General features: G+C 36.0%; 1 protein-coding gene across 1 annotated transcript in view; it reads left to right on the top strand.

Moving 5' to 3' along the window:
• The window catches only part of THOC2 (THO complex subunit 2), a 50218-nt gene that overhangs the window by 18296 nt on the left and 11078 nt on the right, over positions 1 to 20844 (top strand). Inside the window, exons 10-31 of the mRNA XM_061446112.1 lie at positions 390 to 545; positions 2329 to 2501; positions 2646 to 2841; positions 5188 to 5229; positions 6409 to 6539; positions 6628 to 6729; positions 7365 to 7449; positions 8639 to 8732; positions 9219 to 9299; positions 9575 to 9671; positions 11554 to 11671; positions 12438 to 12617; positions 13180 to 13344; positions 14000 to 14275; positions 14712 to 14853; positions 16627 to 16784; positions 17422 to 17550; positions 18050 to 18181; positions 18264 to 18448; positions 19156 to 19340; positions 19628 to 19730; positions 20103 to 20539. Coding sequence (XP_061302096.1) covers positions 390 to 545; positions 2329 to 2501; positions 2646 to 2841; positions 5188 to 5229; positions 6409 to 6539; positions 6628 to 6729; positions 7365 to 7449; positions 8639 to 8732; positions 9219 to 9299; positions 9575 to 9671; positions 11554 to 11671; positions 12438 to 12617; positions 13180 to 13344; positions 14000 to 14275; positions 14712 to 14853; positions 16627 to 16784; positions 17422 to 17550; positions 18050 to 18181; positions 18264 to 18448; positions 19156 to 19340; positions 19628 to 19730; positions 20103 to 20539 — 3367 coding nt within the window. The remainder of the gene's footprint in view (positions 1 to 389; positions 546 to 2328; positions 2502 to 2645; positions 2842 to 5187; positions 5230 to 6408; positions 6540 to 6627; positions 6730 to 7364; positions 7450 to 8638; positions 8733 to 9218; positions 9300 to 9574; positions 9672 to 11553; positions 11672 to 12437; positions 12618 to 13179; positions 13345 to 13999; positions 14276 to 14711; positions 14854 to 16626; positions 16785 to 17421; positions 17551 to 18049; positions 18182 to 18263; positions 18449 to 19155; positions 19341 to 19627; positions 19731 to 20102; positions 20540 to 20844) is intronic.

The raw sequence follows: 20844 nt of genomic DNA, 5'->3' as shown, positions 1-20844 counted from the left end.
TTTAGAAGAGGAAGTGAAAACTTATGTCTTTGAATATTCACTGTTTTAAGACACTGAATTTTGTAAATGTTACCATCACGTATGTGTGCAGTTGTCACTATCTAGCTACAACTGGATGATAAGTTGGAGAGGGGAAGGAGAGCTTACACAGGTAATGGTTGTGAGGAAGTAGAATGGTATTACTTCTCATGACTCCTTGATTTTTGGAATAGCCTTAATTATATACCACTTTGTTGCGATGATGGTGACAAGGGAAGGAATCTTCCAGGCAGTGAGTTTATTTTACTAGTAACAAGGAAAGCCAAACTTCGGCTTCAAGTGATCCGAAGTAGCAGAACTTAAATTTTCAGATACAATGTTTGGTTTGTTTTTTGCTTTTTTTTTTTTAGCTTCTTCCTGGGGATAATGCCATTGTTGAGGAACACAAGCGAGAGATCATGGAAGCTAAGCAAATTGTCAGGAAGCTTACAATGGTGGTCTTATCCTCGGAAAAAACTGAGGAAAAGGAGAAGGAAAAAGAAAAAGAGGAGGAAAAAACCGAAAAGGTGCGTGTCTGTGAATGTTTCAGATAAATGTAAAAGTGTTTTCATAGCAATTATGTTTAGTTTTAAATAATTTAAAATATTTTTATTGGAAAGGAAACCAGACACGTGTGTATTTTTTGGAAGGCTTGTGCCTGTCCTCTTCCATTATATTGAATATGCAGAAATGCATGGTTTGGGGTTTGTTCTGTATTTCTCTAGGTTTTAATGTTCTTGTTTCAATGGTTAATTATTTCCTCCCTTTTTGTTGTATTAGCTAAACTAAGTATCTCTTGGCACTGATACACTTCACAATCTTTAACAACTGTGTTTTCTAGGAGCCATAATACTATAATCCTAGTTGATTTCTTAAAAATAAGCACATTACTGAGAGTTTATTCCTTATTTCTCCCAGTCAAGAATTGGGACATGAAGAATTGCCAGGCTTAGGAATGCTGGTATGATTATGCTGCATTGTAGAAAAAGGTTTGAACTGAACATTTTAAATTGTAACTGTCAGCTGTGCTTTCCATTTAATCTGTATCTATGTATGTGTAAATGTATACCCTTTATTTAAGGCGCTACTGTGTCATGTGTTGTTCATGTTGCTCTAGGTCTGATTTGTTTCTGTGTGTCCAAGTCTTACTTTAAAACCAAAATTATTTAATCTCTTAGCAGCCTTTCTGTTGTCATCTTTTGTCATTTTCATTTGAGAGTCAAAGTACTGCTCAAAACATCTTATTTAGAATTAAGAACTAGGGAATCTTAAGCTGTAGGAGAAACTGCAACATTTTTCTGAAGGATTACAATGACAAGTAACAAAGTCTGGGCCTGTGAGATGGGAAAATGGAGAGCTGTGCTTAACAGAAACAATTTTTGAGACTCTTTACACGCTTACACAATGCATGCAGTTTCTTGAAAAACTTGTTTCTGTGTTAGTATTTTTGTATGTGATTCCCTGTGCAATTCATAGCAGTTAGAGTAACTAATGTGAAATCTGTTGACAGTCTTAAATTGAGCACTTTGTGTCCAGTTTTAATGTACAATTTTTGGTACAGTATCATGGAATAAATGCCCAGATAAAATAGTGTTTAATGATTATTGACTTTTATAAATTCATAAAGTGCTTATTTTGTGTGGTTAAAATTTATTGTTGTCTCATGACTCCAGTAGTTTAGTACAGTAAAATGCATTATCTACTTTTGCATTCTAAGGTGCATTTGACATAATCAAATAATAGGGAAATACCTGAGAAGTCGCAGAACTCAGCAGCGTGACTAGATTGGTCAGCAGTTCCAGACTGACTCTTTATGTGCCATACCTGCTTATGCTGTTGGAGAGCATGTTTCAGAAGAGCTTTTTCTTTTTCTTACTTTTTTATATCTGTCTTTCCAAGACAAATTTGTGCTTTTAAATCCAGAACACAAAGGATTCCTAAATGCTTATATTGTCCTTAAAATTCCGTGTGAAGAAATAAACTGCAATAGAATGACCTATGTTCTAATCATGTACTTCTCAAAATGTCACAGGCAACTTTATAAACTTCTGTTTTGAACTTTATTTTTAACTTTTTTCTTTGATCCAGATGTTGGATTTTATGTAGACTGGTTTATTATTGCTTTAGAAGTGTACTTATTGTCTGAATGCCTAGCTGAATTTTATTTTTTATATATATATATTTTACTATGTAGTTAAAATACTAGGGTGTTTTTTCTCTAGCTATGGATTACAGCTGCATAATGCTTAAGGAGAAATATTGAGACTACTGTATGAGTATATGAAAAGCTCTTTCATTGTTATCTTTCAGCCTCCTGATAATCAAAAGCTTGGCTTATTGGAAGCTTTATTAAAAATTGGTGACTGGCAGCACGCACAAAGTATTATGGATCAGATGCCCCCGTTTTATGCTACTTCACACAAGCCTATTGCAATTGCCCTTTGTCAGCTTGTACATGTTACAGTTGAACCTCTGTACCGCAGGTAAAGTGAAAAGTAAAGTTCTGTTGCTGTGTAGGGGAAACGTATTTTATAAGCCTGAATTCACTCGTAAGCCTAACTATATTGATACATTTCTAAAACTTTCACTTCTGTTTCATGTGACATGCTGCACATCTTATTTTTCAGAGTTGGTGTACCTAAAGGAGCTAAAGGGTCACCAATTTCCTCTTTGCCAAACAAGAGAGCACCAAAACAAGCAGACAGCTTTGAGGACCTGAGAAAGGAAGTGTTCAACATGCTTTGTTACCTTGGTCCTCATCTTTCCCATGATCCCATTTTATTCGCAAAAGTGGTGCGTCTTGGAAAAGCATTTATGAAGGAGGTTGGTATGACAGAACAGCTTGTTAAAACTTGAAAAATACCAATTCATCTGATGTTCAGAAATGCTCGAGTGTATATATTTAAATACTAAACCAGAAAATTTCTTTGACTAAGAACAAATTTGGAGAAACTTACTTTAATTACTGATTGTTTTTATGATCAATAAACATAAACCATTTTAATGAACAAACTAAGGCATTTAAGGTTTAGAACCAAGACTATTTAATAATAATTAATTTTTCATTATGGTCTTTATCTTTCAAAGCATTAACTGTATGTGGATATTTAAAGAAAACCAAACCCCAACAGACATCTGATAGTAATTGCATAGAAGCTTTTGTATCATTAGACTGACAGTGTAGCCAATGGGGGAACAATAACCTAATATGCATCCAGTATTTAAAATAGTACTTGCTATTCCACCTGTTGGGTTACTTGAGAAGCAGGAGATGTTGCATCTCTTTAATTAGTGGGGTGTCACCCTGTTCTGCCAGTTAAAATGCTGCTGTTCTTGCACTTGTGTCAGGGACAAATCCGTGCATGCCAATAAGGATGAGTTCAGTGTGGAGATCTGAAACACCCTATAAAGCCTCAGGTTGCCAACTTTAGAAATAAAATGGCATTCTGAGATCTGTTGCTGTCTTTTGATAGTATTTTTACCATGCATATGTTGAAGTGTTGATAGCAGGACCTGTTTTCAAAGGCTGAAAGTTCAGTTTATATTCTGAACTCCCTTAGAATATACTCTGCAGCTCAGACTGAGGCTAATGGTTTCTTTTGCTGCTTTTCTGATGCACACATGTGCTCCCCAACTTAAAAATAACTTTGTTACCTAGCTTTTTACTTTAACTTAAAACTGGAAGTCAGGGAGGTTGGTTGATCTAAATGGTACTGGAGGGGGGATTTTCAGTTTTATATCTTTCTTTCTTGAATTTATGTTTTATTTCAGCTACAACTAGCAAATATAGAGGATTCAAAATTTATGTACCACTAGAGGGGAAGCTTTCATGTCCAACTGTATGTGATGTTACAGAGCAAAGAACATAAGTAGTTCTTGGGATTGAAGATCTTTTTGTTTAACTTCACAGATCTTGGCAAGAGAGTTTGCTCTCATCAGGTTCCAAGATGCCATGATAAGGGGGCAAAAGCTACACTAAGTTTGAGTTCCAAGTAGTCTTTGTAATTAAAACCACAATAACTTAAAGCATTTCCATCTTTCCATACTTCCGTATCTTTGTAGGAGGTGTAGTATCTCGGCATCTTCTCATCCAGAATGATAAGATTTCCCAGTGGGTAATAATCTGGATTTATAGCATGCTTATTTCTTGCTGGCCTGTGAGAAGATAGATATTTGAGTGATATGCTATGTTGCACTGACAGTGCGGCTAATTTGGAAATCATAAGGGAGTAATTGATTTTCTTGCTGTCAGCAGACTATTAAGACTACTTTGTCATTAAGTTCAAATACTGAAGGTTTGTGAGAAAGCCCTTGTTTCTGTGGATACATGCAATTTAGGAGTCTCGTGCAGTTTTACTGTATATATATATTAATATAATAGTTTAATGTTTTTCTGACAAGAATGAGCAACATTTTAGCTATTTGCTCTAGGTTGGAACTGTGAAGAAATTCGTCAATGACAGAGTGGTTAAGGTAACCCAGGGAAAGTTATTTTTAATGCATTATTGCCATCAGCATGTTCTAGTTATGAAACTACATTTAACACGCAATAGAAATACTTATAACTGGAGATAATTTGACTGTAAGTTAACCTGTGCAGTAGTTTAAAAGTTAGACTACTAACATTGCAGCAGTGCAGCTTTCCTGTGCAAGTGTACCTTTAAAATAATTGTGCACTTATTGGTGTGATAGCTAAATATGCTTTTTATGGAGTGGAACAAGGAGAGAGAAAATAAAGTAATTTAGTAATGAAGGCTAAAAGCTTTAGAGGGTATTATTGTGAAAGAAAGATGGGGAAAATAATCTGTGGCTGTTGATTATTGGGTTGGAAGTCCTGGGGGGTTTGTTTTTAGGTAGAAGGTGAATGCTTAGGGCGCTTTTTTCCTCCCCTTCTCTTCAGCAAGAAAATTCAGTATTTCTTATATAAGTTTCCTTTATTTTGGTTATTACCTTATTTTGAACAAAAGTGTAAAAAGGCCCTATATATGTTCGCGGTGTATTTCATCCCTTATTTAAATTTCTGTTAAAAAAATCAATGCTGACAGATCTGCTAGATTTTTAGTAGGCACGTAGCCCTTCAGGTTTATGCTTTTGCTGAGGTAGCCTTGTTCTGAAACTGTAACTGCTCCATTAATTATGCTTCAATTAACATGATTGTTTTTGTTACAGTTTCAGTCTGATGGAAGCAAGCAAGAAGATAAAGAGAAAATGGTGAGTTTATTTTGGAGGAAGGTGCTTTTATGCGAGATTGTGACTGAGGTTGGTCACACCCAGGGTTTTCTTCTGTTTTGTTTTCCTGTCCTTTTTTCTATTTTTATTTTTTATTCCTGCGTTCCTCAAATCTTTTTTCTCTCAGTCCAGTGCATTCTACTTCTTATTTGCTCAGAATCCACTGGAGTACCTCCAGCTATGTATTCTCTAAATACGCTTTTCATGGTGGCACCTTGTATCTTAAAGAGTTTACTGGGGAAAAGCACAGAAAAGAGAAATGAGAAGTAGGAGAGGTGTTTAATAGTACAATGGCTATTTTTAATTTCTTGGCTAATTTAGCTCTTTCTAAACTTCCTAATTTATTGACTTACCAAGATTGGTCACAATGAAACCCAGGTGTCCAGCTGAGAACGAACTTACAAAAACAAATTGGTATTTTTTTTGTTTGTTTTTTAATCAAGAAGCAAGTTTTCAATGTGAAGTTCATGCAATTTTCATTATTATTTATTTCTCCCATTTCTCACTTGTCATGAATCATTGCAGCCTTCCTGAGTCATTGCAGAGAAAATCAGTCTGAGTTTTTTTGTTAATGTTCTCCTCTGCCCCCACTGCTAGCATTATTCTAACATAGCTCCATGGGGAAGAAAAATGCTTAAGAAGGGGTGAGGATAGGATATTGAAAACATGGAAGTTGGTGCTGTGTCTTGGGAACATGAATAAAGCCTTCAGGCTTTAATCTCGAATTTTGAAAATGGAAGTAGTGGCAGAAATACCTTAATACATTGAAAGCAGTTGCCAAAATCTATTTTCTCCTGTTGCACTTTGTGCACATCCACGGTACATAGATTTAAAATGATTTAATTGTTTTGAAAATGTGAGTGCAACTTGCTGAAAACTTCAGCAACTTTGCTTAAGTATCTTATATTGTCAAAATATTGACGGTATATATGGCTCATGAATTATCTAATGAAAGATTTATGATAGGAAATATTTAAGTCCTTTTTAGATTTTTTTGTTTGTTTGTTTGTTCTGCTTTGTTTTTGTTTAGGAAGTCTTAATCTTGTGGCAAACTTGTATTTTATCACTTAACACTTATGTTAAGTTTCTTCATTATCTGCATAGCATTGCTTCTAATGCACTTACTTGATACTTACCTCGAGTTTTTTGTCTTTATCTCAGGAGATACTGTTTAGCTGTCTGCTGAGTATTACTGATCAAGTCTTACTGCCATCTCTTTCTCTGATGGACTGCAATGCATGCATGTCTGAAGAACTATGGGGAATGTTCAAAACTTTTCCGTATCAGTACCGGTGAGTATAGCAATTTGTTTCCATTCTTTGGAAGTGGTCTCCTGAATTGTCAGTCCTAAAAGTTGTTTTTCCTTTATAATCTTTCAAGGTACCGGCTTTATGGGCAATGGAAGAATGACACATACAATAGTCACCCACTTCTAGTGAAAGTTAAAGCTCAGACTATAGACCGAGCCAAATATATCATGAAGTAAGTTGACTAAGTACATAAATATTTATCAACTGTGATACAATGTATTGTATGTCACCAATTGAAGAAAAAAATCCTTGACAAATACATTCCCTTTCTAATGATTCGGTAATTTCACCGATAATCCTTGTTCGTGAAGTAGTTAATGTACTACTAATGGATAAAAATGTCAGATAAGTAAGGATACAGACTCAATTTGTCACCAGTAAGGATGCGTAAAACATGTCTCATTAAATTATTAAAAACCTTTTCTGTGGGTATGCTGTTTGAAAAGTTGCTTTGCTTATGGAAGTGTCAGAGTGCAGCGTATTTTCTCTAGGTGTGGAGATTCTTAAGTCCAGAAAGTCTCGAAAGTCTTGTTACTTTTATATGTGGTTTAGGTTCCACTGACAACTTCCGAATGCAAAGTGATCAAAGTTGACACTATAATACCATCCATAGTAGTATAGGGACAACTGCAGGATTATAGATTTTAGATTCCCAGGAGAGTAATATTTCTTTACTTGGATCTCTTAAACTCCTGCTAGTGAGTATTTATTCTCTGTGACTAATAAACGGTATTTCTTTACTGGAACTAACTTGTTGTTTTCTTCTTTTAGCTTGTCTGTTCCAATAAAATATGTTCCCTTTCACAGGCGTTTAACTAAGGAAAATGTGAAACCTTCTGGAAGACAAATTGGGAAGCTCAGCCACAGCAATCCTACAATTTTATTTGATTATGTATGTAGTTATATGTATTTGAATACTATTTCATCTTAAGAATTTATATTAAAGTACAGGAAGACACCTGCTGTCTTAGTGAGAGGGCAGTTCTAATTTCATAATTTTTTCATTTTTGATGTAAAATTTAAAACGTGCTAATTTGCTTAGTAGGGCACAGGCATGAGATGTTTTTTCAAGAGCTATTGTCATATTTAATAATCACTGCACATAAAATTACATTCATTTATAGGAATAGAGTATTTAGTCTGAGATAGCTGAGGTGGGTCTCAGAGGTACAGGGGTGTGGTGATCATCAGGTTATGAAGAGCGCAAGTTCAAATTAGGTTGCTCTGGGTGGTTGGAAATACATGTGATGAAGGTACACCAGGGTTAGTTGGAAGAAAACGCAAAGCTTTGAAATCTGAAATACTCCTGTGAAGTTGCAGAGGATTTTTAAGGTTGCTTGGTGCTACAGAATGCTGAGAGGTGTGAAAGTATGTTGGTGGATCTCCACCCTATGCACAAATGTGACTTGTGGTTATCAGTCTACCAGTTCTTAGATTTTACTTGAAGAAATTAATGCTGCAGCGCACATGTGCATGCATGTCATGTACCAAAGAGAACATTCTAAAATTAGATTAATAAGGAAGAAGTTCTTTGAGGTGCTGAAATGGGTTGCCCAAAGAAGTGGTAAATGCTCCATCCCTGGCAGTGTTCAAGGCCAGGTTGGACAGAATCTTGGGCAGCCTGTTCTAGTGTGAGGCATCCCTGCCTATGGCAGGGAGGTTGGAACTAGATCTTAAGGTCCTTTCCAACTCTAACTACTCTATGATTCTGACTTAGGTTCTTTTTTATAATAGTCTTCTTACTGTATGTAGCAACGGAAGCATACTGCAAAGATTTAGGAGTCTTAAGAAATCTTAGAAAAAAGTGAGTGAAATGTTTTGCGATTTTATTCTCTGATAATTGAAAAAATTATATAGAATTGTTTTTACATGTTAGAGACATGTTTCATTGGTATCTCTAAGGCACTAGATAAATTACTGATATTGCCTTTGAAAGTGGTTTAAGACCTTCAGAAAAATCATTTCAAAGCATGTTTTGTGTAGGTTCTGAATATTTAATAAGCATTGTTAAATGGTTTTGATTTGTGTGGATGATAAGGAATACTGCTCCTGTTCAGCTGAATGTCTTTTGTGACTTCCAGATCTTATCGCAAATACAAAAATACGATAACTTAATAACTCCGGTTGTTGATTCACTGAAATACCTCACTTCGCTGAACTATGATGTCTTGGCATGTATCCTTTTATGTAAATTGATACATGTAGTTACTGATAAAGTTGCAGTTGAAGCCAGATGAAATCTATTGTCTGTGAGTAAATATTATCTCCTGTTGTTTTCTATTCTTGCTGCTTTTTTGCTGGAAATTTTAATGACATTTGCAAATACCTGTTTGCTCTTAATGGGTTGCAAAACCCTCTATTCATTCTTTCATACTAAGCAAATTAAACTTTATTTTTAAGATTTTTAGGGTTTTTTTTTTTTTTTACTACTTCACTCTGTTATTGAAGGCACACTGATCCTGTAAAGAGTGAGGTAAATACTGCTAAGTTAATTTAATTTTATTTTTTATACCAAAACTGTGTTAGTGGATTCCCTATATCATGCTTGCTATACTTGCACATCATGTTCACATATTACAAATAGTTGAGCTTGAAAAACAGGTTTGTGTAAGTTTTGTGTTTACAAACTGAGGAAAAATGTTCTCTTTAACTCGACCAAAGACTGTATTATTGAAGCTCTGGCAAACCCTGAGAAGGAGAGAATGAAGCACGATGACACTACAATCTCAAGCTGGCTGCAGAGTTAGTATTTTTGTTTCATTTATTACATTTATGTTTAAAATACTTCACCTGCTCTGTGACCTACCATAGCATTGATCATTATGATCAGTACTTGGATCTGCCAGCTAACTTTTTAAACAAAGCAGAAAGCTGGCAAGTTTAATCAATAGGAAAAGATTTTTTTCTTTGTGTTGCAAAAATCCATGTACTACAGACATTCTGCATGTAGGTGGTTAATGCCTATGTAACGATAAGTATCTTGTGAGGTGCAATCACAACTGTTTTTGTTGCTTCAGGTCTGGCAAGTTTTTGTGGTGCAGTTTTCCGGAAATACCCAATTGAACTTGCTGGTCTACTTCAGTATGTAGCCAACCAATTGAAAGCTGGGAAAAGGCAAGTCTGGCACAACTGATATTTATAAACTTACTTTTTATAGTGTTTTGCTTGGATGTTTGCTGATAGATGGGCGCTTGATGTTGCAGTTACTCATGTAGTCGTTAAATTCCATAATACTAGGAAGGTTAAAAAATCTAAACGGCAGGAAGAATAATATCCTCTTTAGGGTACATTATATTTCCTCTAATTGCATAGCTGTGACATGTTATTTTTGAAGTACAGATTTTTTTAATCTGTAACTTATTATAATACAGTTATCTTAACAGCTAACCAGACAGGGGAAAACCCTGCCAGTATGTAATATTTTACAGAAATTATAGTATATTGTTTAAGAAATAAGTAGCCATGGTTATAAAAGGATGTGACCGATTTAGTTTATTCTTTCCTTGTAATGTCTTCTTTGCAGAGATGGCTCTTAACATTTTAACAGTGCTTTAAATAGTTTGTCCAGTTCATTTAATGGCAGTTGAATTGCTTCTTCATAGGTGAATGTTAATTATAACTAAAAAATATATATATATAAACAAAGTTTACAATTTGAATTTTCCTTTTGTCCTTCCATTCCCATCATTTAGTATTATTGTTTCATTTATGTACTTAATTTTAATGTGTTGTTTTTATCACATAGGTGAGTATCAACTTTTTTCTGTTGTGAATCTCGATATGCTTACTTGAAAGATAGCTCTCCAATGGAGATAATGCAGCATGGTATTTTAGGGTATTTGTTGAGAAATGTAGGTTTTTTTACCTTCCCTGCAACGTAGACAATCAGTCTCATGTGCTCCCCTGTCCCAAATTTGTTTTGTATTTTGATGATGGTACAATTACATTGAGCCACAGAGGAAGGGTAAGTAATGCTTCTTGTCTTTCCCTAGAATTAAGACTTCACGTATTTTGGGGGGAAAAAAAACAAACCCCAAACCAAAGGACCCTACTTATTTTAGTATTTGGGATTGTAAAACTAAAATGGATTTGCTGCTGTCACCAGTTTCATAGGACTGGAGTATTCAGTTATTTGAATTGGCTATTTCTTAGTTCCTAGCCAGAATGCATATTTGTGGTTGGAGCAGCAAAACAAAAAATCAACAGTATAAATTATTTAAATACAGCCCTTTGATTTAGAGGGCACAGGTCTGTACTCCTGTAAGTAGGTCACACAAATTTCAGAAGTTACTGGAAAATACTGCTTTTGAATATTTTATAAGATCATGATTTGAATGATCATGGTGCAGTTTACTGTGTTCTGTTGAGGAGATGTCATTGCCCTTGTAGAATTCTGGGCAGGCAGTAAAGCCTGGTCTCTGGTCAGGATGGTTATTGAAGCGTTTTGTATATACTGTGTTTTAAGTAAAAAAAAAAAAAAGTCATCCAAGTTCCAAATAACCTCTCCAGGCTGATTTTTTTTTGTCAGTAAATTTCTAAGGCTGTATACTATTCTGGAATTTTAAAATAAAGTTTCAAATATTCCATGTTCATGAAATAACTGAATAGCTACAGTATGAAATGAAATAACTGGATAGATACAGTATGAAGCATGTAAAACAGCAAAAGGGAGCAATAAACTTTATGATTAATTTGTTGCTACTTAAAAGTTAATAGCACTACTCTCACAATTAATTTCAAAAACAATTAAATTGTTGTGAAGGGTTTCTGGGATCCAGCTTTTTGAATGCCTGCGTTGCTATTCAGTAGTAACTTTTTAGTTGCAATAAAGAAATCCTGGTGCGCTCTGCATACTAGTTTCGTATTCATAAACTAATTAAATGTTATTTGTTTTCATGCTCATCATAGTATTGCTTTATGCTGTATTGAATGTCATGGGTTCCATTTCTTAAACAAATGTTCTCGGTTTTACTCCACTTTTCTGTTTTCTGTGCAGCTTTGATTTGCTTATTTTAAAAGAGGTAGTGCAGAAAATGGCAGGGATAGAAATCACGGAAGAAATGACAATGGAGCAATTGGAAGCCATGACTGGTGGAGAACAACTAAAAGCTGAGGTATGTCCCTGGTAAATTTAATTAATTAATAGCTGTTGCTTCTTAATGGTGGTTCTATAGACTCTAATTCATGAACTCTGGCAGCATAGCTGACAAAAGTGTTATTGCTCTCATCAGAGAACCACTCTTTCTGAGGCTTACAAGCATGGCAGACAGACAGCCAAGACATTGTAAACCAGAGCATTTAATTGTTGTGCTTCACAACATATCAACAAAAGCAGCTTTCATTATCCAGTGTTACATGACAGATGCGTGAATTATAGGAGCCAGTGAGCTTGCACATTATGCAGTCTTGCTGTTTCAGCCCTGCTCTGGGTGGTAGCAGCTCCCTGTTGAGTGGATAAATATCTTAAACCATTTCAGCAGCTAGAACTGTTGCAGCCTTGGTGTCAAAGAGATAGTTGAATCTGACCTAGACTCAACTCTTCAGGGGGTTGAATAGGCATAAATTTATAGGCATAAAATCTGAAACTCCTGTACTGAACAGAGAAGAGATGTTGAGCAGACCTAGGTCTAAAATGCAGTGTCATGGTGCCTGAGCTGAAATATCTCTCAGTTTGCTGCGTGAAAGACTAATTAAGAGCATGCAAGACTAGTTAGTTTCTGATTCATATATATATATATATCCCTACACATTGCTGTACAGGACCCAGAGAGAGGGTGTTATTGGTGGACCGGGCACTCCAGCGATGTTAATTCATCAGTATGGTTTCCATTTTGTGATGTAGTGTTTCCAAACTTGAGTAACATTTTCTGTACTGTGCAGGGTGGATATTTTGGCCAGATCAGGAACACGAAAAAATCTTCTCAGAGATTGAAAGATGCATTATTGGACCATGATCTTGCCCTTCCACTGTGCCTGCTTATGGCTCAACAGAGAAATGGTGTGATCTTTCAAGAGGGAGGGGAAAAACATCTGAAGCTGGTGGGAAAACTGTATGATCAGGCAAGTAAAACCACTTGCATTTATGAGAACCCCTTTGGTAACTGCTACTGTTACAAAATACCAATATATAAGAATTTTCAGAATTAGTTGTAGTGATTTCATCTAAAATATATGGGTATATTAAATATATATTGACAAGTGACTTCTGAGTGAAAGATTAAAATGTCCTTTGTCATTAAAAGTTAAATTCTTATTTCTTAAGGCAGCTATTGTGTTTTTCTGACCTTTCTTTGTTAGAGGAACTTTTTTCTATTAAAAAGAAACAGCCTGAATTCCTTTGCTGCCTTAGGCAATAGGAACTAGTTTAATTTCATTCTGGTAGATTAGAATGCTCTTACAGTTCTGCTGGCTTTTGTAGGGCTTTTTTTTTTTTTTTTTTTTTTTTGGCACAGATAGATTTTAGTCAGTGTTGAACGACAGAAGTACGTGGCATGGGATAATTTTTGCTGTACTGTGTGTTAACTTTTTTAATAAGAAGAAAAGAAAAAGGTCAAGCTCTCCCGATCTTCACTTCTGAACAAAATAAGACTGTTTGCTAACTTTTTCTGTCTTTCCCACGTAGTGCCATGACACCCTGGTACAGTTTGGTGGGTTTTTAGCATCCAATCTAAGCACAGAGGATTACATTAAGCGAGTGCCTTCTATTGATGTTCTCTGTAACGAGTTTCACACACCTCATGATGCTGCATTTTTCCTCTCAAGACCCATGTATGCACATCATATTTCAGTAAGTAGAATGCTTCTGTTTGCCTGTCATTAGCACTGCCATATTACATGCTATCAATATATGTGCTAGACTTCTGCTAATGTTTGCTAAATAAAAATTGCAGGGGCTTTATGAGTAGAAGTAGAAAGAGGAGCTGTGGGCTGGAGCAGGTTATCTTTTGTCTTCATAAAAAATGTGGCCTGTGTGTCAGCTTTGACACCACTGACAGAGGTTGTAGCTTATAAAGTCATCTCTTCTGATGATTTGGGTGATCAGCAGTTCTCTTCCTCCCCATTCCCTGAAAAGTGCAGATTCTGCAGATGTTTTCAATGTATTTTTGCTGTGGAGGAAAACATTGCGGCTGCCAAAAGGTGTGGTATCTCAGGAAGTGTCAGAAATGGATTTGTCCCTGCATCTAAAATGTTAAATATTGAGAGCAAATCTTACTTGGTGTAGTATGATGTGTTACTATAACACTAGGTAGCAACATCAGAAGAAGGTAAATCCATCCAATATGGATGAATACTTAAAAGTTCTGTAAGATGTTTTCAGTGCTTTGTGTTCATAAATGACTTTTCTTGTGTGTAAATATTTGTTATGTAGGTTTTTGTAATCTCATAAACCAAAATAATTTAACTTCTCAAATTTCTTATTTTTCATTTTTTTTTCTCCACAGTCAAAGTATGATGAACTAAAAAAAGCTGAGAAGGGCAATAAGCAGCAGCACAAAGTTCACAAATACATTACATCGTGTGAGCTGGTGATGGCTCCTGTTCATGATGCTGTGATTTCTCTGCACCTTCCCAAAGTATGGGATGACATCAGTCCTCAGTTTTACGCTACATTCTGGTCTTTGACAATGTATGACCTTGCTGTCCCACATAGTAGCTATGACAGAGAAGTCAATAAACTTAAAGTCCAGATGAAAGCCATAGATGACAATCAGGAAATGGTATGTTTATGTATTTTTATGGTCTAACCTTGAAAGACTCTTTTCTTATTTTTGTGAAATCTTATATTAAGGTCATTTTTATCTGGGAGGTTTTCTCACCTGATCCTGATTTGTTGCATTCACATGATTTGGATTTCCTCTTCCTTATAATTCCTGCATTAAAAATAACCAGTGACTTCACTAAGTGAAAATTACTGGAAAGTCTATGTTTCACAAAGAGTTTTTTGACACCTGTATTTAGCTGTGGTTTAGCTGTTCATTTTTGTCTTTGACAGTATTCATAAAATCAGTTGATTACGAAAGCAGAAGTTTATTTAGTGAATCTTTTTCTAAAGAAAGCTTTTTCAAGTGTTCTTTAGCATTATCAGGAATTTAATTGCTATGTCTATAGCAAGTGTTAGAATAATACTAAGTGAGCTGCATTGACATTTTGTAGCCTCCAAATAAAAAGAAGAAAGAAAAAGAACGTTGCACAGCTCTTCAGGACAAGCTTCTTGAAGAGGAGAAGAAGCAGTTGGAGCATGTGCAGAGGGTCCTACAGAGACTCAAACTAGAGAAGGATAACTGGCTTCTGGCAAGTAAGTGTTTGTAGGGGAAACACTCTGGATGTTTTTATAGTCCTTGGTGTCCCCAGAACTAAAAAGTCAGCTTTTACTAATACTCCTAATGTTTAAAATCTCTTTATATGTTGAGGTCTGTTAGCAGGGCAAACATTTAATTAGAATGTAATGTGTCTTTGCTGCAAATGTGGAGAAGTTGGTTTTTAGGGTGATGTTTTGTTTGTATCTTGCCATTGCAAGAAACGATGTCAAGACCTTTCAAATATTGTATTAATTTAGAAAAGAAATCAAAGATTGACCAATTCAGTGGAAAGTTATAACTGCAAGATAGCTTGTGCTTATTTACTGCAGTTAGAGTGCTGCTAAGTTAGGATAATTGCTACATTGCAAGAAATAGGCATATAAACAATCCATGAACAGTTTAACGGTCAAGTCCTATGATTAGGAGCAATATGCCAGTACCTCAGCAGTAACATAAACCCTGTTCCAATGACAAGTATTGTGCAAGCCTAACTACACCACAAAATGAAACAGCATGCAAATGTTTCGTGGGGCAGATGTGCAGAAGGCAGAACAAACATTTTTTTTTTGTTTTTTTTCCTCTGATAAAGCCTCTGTAATGTTTCATATTGATTGTGAACTCTACTAGTATGGTTAATCTGAAATGTTTTTCTCTGGTCAGTTTTCTTCCTGGAGGAACTTTCAGTTTGTAGCTGGAAGTAGTTGTTCATCTGTCCCAAGGAGCCTAGCATAATCCAGTGGAAAAGCGTTTTATTGTCTGACTCATGTAAGATACACCCAAATGATCTAATGAAGAAACATTGACAGTTAAGAAAAGTTATTCCCAAGTATTTAATGCACTGCTATGGACAGCTAATTAGCTACATGAAATAACTGGCTGAAAAAATACTACCAGCCTAGGTCTAGACCTGACTGATAAATTTGTCTGCTCCCAGCAAAAAAACACCAGTTGCCCTCATGAGGGTTGTGACTGTTCTTCCTCTGAAGGCATCCATTTTCAGTCTTCAGTTCTGTGCTTTCATCCTTGTGTTTAATTTCTTCTTGCCTGCCTTTTTGTGCTGTGCATCCCTCCCAGCTTGTTTTTATGCTCCTTGTTAACTGGGCAAGAGCTCATGGTACCAGTTTGGGTATGTGGTTGATTGTTACGTTGGCCAGCCAGTGACTGGTCAGATAGAATGGGGTAACTTGAGCATACAGTGCAGTCTTTCACTCAGTGGTAGAATGAAGCCTTCACACAATATATCTGTATTGGGATGGTGGTTTAGTGAAGACTGTCTTTAAATTCCTGTAATTGTTTGGTTGAAAAAATGGTTGTTGAAGGATTGTATATGCATAGACAACATGTTCTTCCATTTCTAAGGGAACCAACCTGAAAGTCACCCCATCTAGAAAAGAGAAAAATGTTCTAGAGAAATAGCAGATGCTGCTGCTTCTGCTAATTTGCAGAATTTGAGCATTTGGAGTTGACCAAAGGTTTTTCTGAGCCTCTTCCCTCCCTCACACCCTATTGTGTAATAGAAGCATTTTCCCAGTAAGAAATGAAGATTTGCTGCAGCCACCCTCCTACCATGCCCCCATCCTCAGACACTTCAGCTTATTTTGACTTTTTCTGAGCAGTGCTAAAGATATGTCTGGAAAACAAGTGGCCTAATATACAAACTCAAGAATACAGATGTGTGACAATGAACTTGGAAAGAGAGCAGTTGAGTGTTAACCCATTTACTAACTGGTTTTTCTTTCTTGTTTCTTCCAACTTCTCTGTTTTTGAAGAGTCTACCAAAAATGAGACTATCACAAAATTTCTGCAGTTATGTATATTTCCTCGGTGCATTTTTTCGGCAATCGATGCAGTTTATTGTGCTCACTTTGTAGAACTGGTGCATCAGCAGAAAACACCCAACTTCTCCACACTTCTTTGCTATGACAGAGTAAGTACCTAGAGCCATGTGTATGTACTTAATTACTATTATGAGCATGCAGAGCTAGTGTCCTACCTGCCTCCCAAAAGGGTAAACAAAATCTTTTAATTCTAGACTCTGTGACAACCAAAAGTACTTCAGGTTCTACAAACCAAGTTTTCCTAGAGCTTCAGGGGTTTATTTGCAAGAAATTTTGGTTTTGGTTTATCTAATGAGACTAGAGTATCAGAGCAAAGGCATTAGCAGACACAGGACTTGCATTTGGGTTTTGCAGCCTTCCAGTGGTCTGCATTTCTTTGGCCTCATTTCACTCTCCCATTTTCAGTTGTGTATGTATTCCTACTCAAGTAGCCAGCCCACTTGACAAAAACAAGCAATTGCAGGAGCCCTTTTGATGAACCTGCACAGGCCAGGGTGCATCATCTTGGCTAGGTGTCTACTTCCACCTGCTCAAACAAGTTACTGATTTGAAAACAAAACACTTATATGCCAATGAAGACACAGACCAAGAATATTTTGAGATCTCCTTTATATTTAGAAGCCAGCTTAACAGCGGCTTAGATGAGAAATTTGCAATTCTTGTTGGTTCTTGTTCTTTTTGTAATTCAGTGAAGTCATTGTAACCTTTTACTGCTGCTGTTCACAGGTTTTCTCTGATATTATATATACAGTTGCAAGTTGCACTGAAAATGAAGCTAGTAGATATGGCAGGTTTTTGTGCTGTATGCTGGAGACTGTGACTAGGTGGCACAGTGACAGAGTCATATATGAAAAGGTACGTGAAGTTATTGAAACAAACTTGCTCATGAGAATGTAATGGCCGCTTGCATAATTCAGCCCAATAAAAATGGATTTAGTGAAATAGATGTAGAAACACCGAATTTTTTATTAGTGTAGTCTTAAAATTGAGTTTCTGTAATTCATGTAATTTTAATAGAATAGTTTTGTGTGGTGTCAGAAAATATATGGCTGAAAAAAAACTAATCTTACATTTCTGATAGCTTGTCTTGAAGATAATTCAGGGAGCGTATGGAAACTCATAATATTCTTTGCAAAAGCTATTTAAATGATGAGTAATCTTTTCTCTTGACCACAACTCGGGTTTCAACATAAATAAGCTTTTAAAAGAAGTCTGTAAGTCTTGTAAAGTGTAGTTGTGTCTTAGTCTTTAACAGAATCAGTGAAAAAGTGCTGTAGCTACCATATTAACTGTTGCAGAATTACTGTTTTCATGCTTCCTGAAAAATAAATATTCTTCCTTTTATGCAATTTAGGAATGTGGCAACTATCCAGGTTTCCTAACTATATTACGGGCAACTGGATTTGATGGTGGAAATAAAGCTGATCAATTGGATTATGAGAATTTTAGACATGTGGTACACAAATGGCACTACAAACTAACTAAGGTAAATAAATATGTCAAAAAACATAGATTTTTGGAAGCTTTAGTAACAATAAAAGCTTCATTAGAATTCATTTGCGTTCCAGGCTTCTGTGCACTGCCTTGAAACGGGGGAATACACACATATCAGAAATATCCTGATTGTGCTGACCAAAATCCTTCCATGGTATCCAAAAGTGCTGAATCTGGGCCAAGCCTTGGAAAGAAGAGTACACAAGATATGTCAGGAAGAGAAAGAGAAGAGACCTGATCTATATGCATTGGCTATGGGGTAACAACACCTTACTTTAAGAAAGTGGTTAAAAGTGGATCATGAAAGGCTTCTAAAGACTCGGAACTGTTACAGTCCTAACATTGATTTTTACCTTATCACAGAAGATTTCGCTATCCTGCATCTCAGTACTGGCAGTGTGAATGAAAACATTCATTTTGTGCTGGATGATCACTAATTTTCTTTACAAGACTCTAGTAAAACACTCACAAGAGCATAGTTTAGTTGTAGAGAAGTAGTATAGCAGCAAGTATATAGGAGGGAGAGTAAAATGAAGAAAGCCAAGGGCCACTGATGCAAGACTGCTTAGATTTTGGAAGTTTATATGATTCTAAAAATGCTTATTTATGCTTCACATCTTTGTGATGAATGCAGAATCATCCACGTATGCTTGAGGGACAATTCAGAGTTATAAGTTTTGACAGTAGGCTGTTTCTTCTGCATGTTTGGCAGGGGAGTGTGTGGTGGTGGTGAAGAGAGTGTGGAGGTAGGGCTGCTTCTGTGTCTAGTAGGTTTTTTGTTTGTTTTTGTTCTGTTTTGTTTGTGTTTCTTTTGAGCTCATCGATAAAGGGGGAAGAAACTGCATATCAGTTGGGAAAACCTGTGAAATAAATAACAGATGAACTGTTAGATTAGATCCTCATTTAAGATTCAACCCATGTTTTGCTTTATGTTTGTGCATATTTAACAATCTGTGCGACTTGCAGCTATTCTGGGCAGTTGAAAAGTAGGAAGCCTTTCATGATACCTGAAAATGAATTCCACCACAAAGACCCACCTGCCAGGAATGCTGTAGCTGCAACAGTACAAAATGGGCCAGGTGGTGCTGGGATGCCTACATCTCTCACAATAAATACAGTTAGACTGGAAGAAGGCACTGCTGAGGAGACTGGTAAACAAACCTATGATTACTGCTTATTTTTATTTTTTTAGTAGAATTCTGTTGACATCAAGGTTTAGCTTATTAAAGTGAAAAAATCTGAATGTGATGTTAAATTGGGTCAGTGTTGTGTTCTTAGTTTTTAGTTGGTTTTGGGAGTGGGTGTTCTGCATTTAATTACCTATTTTAACTGTTAGCTACATATGATCTTACATGAATATTCTTAGGTACTTGTTTTATTTTAATCTGTAGGATATATATTAACTTACTGAAATAAAACTATTATCTTTTTTAAATAGAGAAACTAAAGGAGAAGTCTCAGGGTGTGGTGAAGGTTGTTAATAAAGCTGTAAATGCTACACCGAAGGTGACTGCAAGCAATGGAAACAGTGCTTCTAATAGGTGAGAAAAGCTACTCTCTGGCATTCTCTGTTTTCTTCCTTCCAAACCATAGAATTATATTTAAAACTGACTTCCTTACTTTCAGGTTCTGAGAAATTCTTACCCTTTCTTCAAAGTTTATTAAATGAGAATTTCTTCCAAAATATACAGCTGTAATGATCTGGCACTGTTGTTAAATGCATTCCATTTTAGCTAAAGATAAAACAAATGAAAACATTTGCTTCTTGTTGTTCTGATAAAGAGACAGCAAATCTGAAATCTGACAGTGACTGCTTTAGGAGGCTCTGTCAAACCACCAGAAGTAAAATCTGTGCGGTAAAAATGGAGCTGTTTATTTATGCATTCTAATTGGCCTTTTTATTTGTGATGCAGCAAAATTGTTAAGGAGAAAGAGGATAAAGAAAAAAGTGGGAAGGAAAAAGATAAAGAAAAAAAAGACAAGACTCCATCTGCCACTCCAGAGATGAAGGCACTTGGGAAGGATGGGAAAGATAAACCTAAGGAAGAACGGGCAAATAAAGATGATAAAGCAAGAGAGATCAAGGAGAAAACGCCAAAATCGGACAAGGAGAAGGAAAAGGTCAAGAAAGAAGAAAAAGCTTCAAAAGAAGAAAAATCCAAGACAGTTGTTACCATCGTTGAGTCAAAGTCAACGTCAGAAAAGGAGAGAGAAAAGGAGCCATCCAGAGAAAGAGATGTAGCGAAGGAAATGAAATCCAAGGAAAATGCTAAAGGAGGAGAAAAGGTGCCAGTAGCTGGGTCCTTGAAGTCACCTGTTCCCCGATCAGAAACATCAGAATCTGAAAGGGGTAAGTTTGCATATTTAATTGGTACTCTTGTCTATTAAAATGGGAGGTGTCACTGGGAAATCATTGAATGTCTGAAAATGCTAGAGATGGCAAGAAAGAATTGCTACATGCTAGCTGTCATTTTGGCACTGGCTTTTAAGTACAGTTAGTGCCTAAAGTAGATAGTCGGGGTATCTGCAAAAGGTGAGCTATGTGAACATGTGAACTTCACATGTCCTCTGTGAATGCTCGTTTTCTTACAGACTGTAATTTTTTTAGTATAAGTCTTGAAGGGTCTTTAAATTAAAATGCATTTGTATAGCTGT

This window comes from Pezoporus flaviventris, unplaced genomic scaffold (genome assembly GCF_033815535.1).
Source record: "Pezoporus flaviventris isolate CSIRO_AGI_PZ_B2104156 unplaced genomic scaffold, CSIRO_AGI_Pfla_v1 ptg000005l, whole genome shotgun sequence".
Classification (NCBI taxonomy): domain Eukaryota; kingdom Metazoa; phylum Chordata; class Aves; order Psittaciformes; family Psittacidae; genus Pezoporus; species Pezoporus flaviventris.
Note: the sequence above shows the minus strand (reverse complement) of the source record. Positions and strands in the feature narration are given on the sequence as shown.